The 2,016-nt window shown below is 36.0% G+C and overlaps 1 protein-coding gene across 1 annotated transcript; it reads right to left on the reverse strand.

Annotated features, from left to right (window-relative positions):
• Positions 1–868: 868 nt before the first annotated feature.
• Positions 869–1,808, reverse strand: LOC111377422 (transcription factor HEC2-like). Its single transcript, XM_023000515.1, has one exon. It carries the CDS (start codon positions 1,728–1,730, stop codon positions 1,089–1,091), a length of 642 nt encoding a protein of 213 aa, XP_022856283.1. The 5' UTR covers positions 1,731–1,808; the 3' UTR covers positions 869–1,088.
• Positions 1,809–2,016: the final 208 nt, after the last annotated feature.

A 2,016-nucleotide genomic window follows, 5' to 3' on the forward strand; every position in this document is an offset into this window, starting at 1 on the left:
ACACAATATATGAGCCTCGCAAGCTAACTTAATTATTAGTACTGAAAAAACGTTTGACTTGTTAAAGTTGCTTATATTGCAATATACAAAAATAGATAATATATGAAAGAAAAGAAATGAAAATTATTTATCGTAATATTCAATTATGTTCACCCCTCTTAACTGATTGAGCTAAAGCATGAATTCATGAACAGTGCAACAGAAGCTCGTCAATTCTGCAAATATTCAATAGTTTGGGGGTTAAAGATTCCATAAACTTTTGAAATTTTAATAGGATTTTGAGGGAGAGTCTCATTTTATTATATAAACTAAACAAATATAATCTTACCTTTAATTTAGATGAATGGATTATTATACACACACCACATTTTTTGTTAAGTGCATCAACGTTTAATTGCAATAAGGATCTACAATTTTTTTCTCATTTTATGATGTGTATCTTAAATTTGTTTGCCACATTATTGCATCTTGTTTTTAATTAGGGTTTTTGTCCAAATATTTACTAACATGTGGAAAATATTCTGTCAAACTTTTATTTATTGTTTATCTTGTTTATTTAAAAGTACGAGTGGCAAATAAATCTTTAATTCACTCCTAAACCATCATCAAGGATTAAATTAACTAATTAATAGAGGTTGCGGTAAGGGCGGCAACGAGCAAGGCCGAGCAGGCGGGGCTTGTGAGTGGTCCGGCTCAACTGCCACCCCTAGTAGTTGTTATAAGCAAAATAGTGGACATGCTATTGAAAGCCATATGAGGAAAGAAAATGTTGCATAAGTATACAAGTTGAGTGTATGCATCTAGTGAAGTCGAGGGAAATTAATAAATTTTTATGCAATTTTCATAATAATTATCACCAAAAAGTACATATGGATCCCAAGAAAATAAGCATAAAAAAGTATTCAAGAAAAAGCTTTACAAATCCCCTAATTAATCATCAAAGGAAAATGCTAACATAGAAATTCTGAAGAATCCTTCAAGATTAAAAGAGCATGTTGGCTGATCTCAAACGCTAGGAATGGCTTCTTTTCAGCTTTTCTTGTCAAAAAATGCAGAAATAAACGACTTTTGACTTATGTTCTAGCATTTTAACTAAGCATTGGCACAGATCCCCCCATTTGAACTGGCTGCCACGTTTTAATTAAGCTTGAATAATTCCCAGCCCCCATTGGCCTATTACTTGCTGCTTGTTCCAATGCTTGCACCCGTTTTTTGAGAAATTTAAGGTAATGAACAGCCTCGTCCAACATAGAAGCTGTGTCCATTTTTGTTCCTCCAGGCACAAGTCTCTGCAGAATTCTAATTCTCTCGCTTATTCTTTCCCTGCGGTGGCGCGCCGCCACACTCTGCGGATCTTTGGAGATTTTCACGTTCTTCCTCTTGGGTGGCTTCACTGAAACTGGATCAATGTGAATTGGCTGCATCATTGCTATACGAAAGATCATTTCTCTCATGGCTTCCATTGAGCTTCTCGTCTGTAACGGATTTGTGTTGTCATATAAGTCTTTGTTCCAAGTGTCGTAATTTGGCCCGGAAAAATGTGGTCGTGGAAGTGCCGGTGGTGGTGGAGGCGGTGCTACTTCGACGGAGAAATCGAAATCTGATGATTCAGATAGGTCTTCACAATTATGACAGGGGAACTGAGGAACCCCATTCTGTTGCATTGTCCATGGCATCATTTCTACTTGGTTTTGTGATGATAATTTCATTAGGTTATTAAAATCATCCATGACTAGAGATAGATAGATAGATATAGAGAGTGAAAGAGATGTATAGAGAGAGAATTCTTTGCTGAAAGACCTTAAAGATTTAGGTTTAACCCCACAGGTGAAAGAGATGTCAGTGTTAGGGTATAAATAGGAAGGTTTCAACTTGTGTGACCAATATATTATTGTATTCCCACAATTATTTTCTTCCCTTTGGGGAGGTGGGGGTGGACCATAATGCAATTCTTACCGACCAAGATATTATAAAATAATTCACACCTACATAAAAGTCACTCACTCGGTCCACTCA

The sequence above is a fragment of the Olea europaea genome, unplaced genomic scaffold (genome assembly GCF_002742605.1).
Source record: "Olea europaea var. sylvestris unplaced genomic scaffold, O_europaea_v1 scaffold16548, whole genome shotgun sequence".
In the NCBI taxonomy this organism is placed as follows: domain Eukaryota; kingdom Viridiplantae; phylum Streptophyta; class Magnoliopsida; order Lamiales; family Oleaceae; genus Olea; species Olea europaea.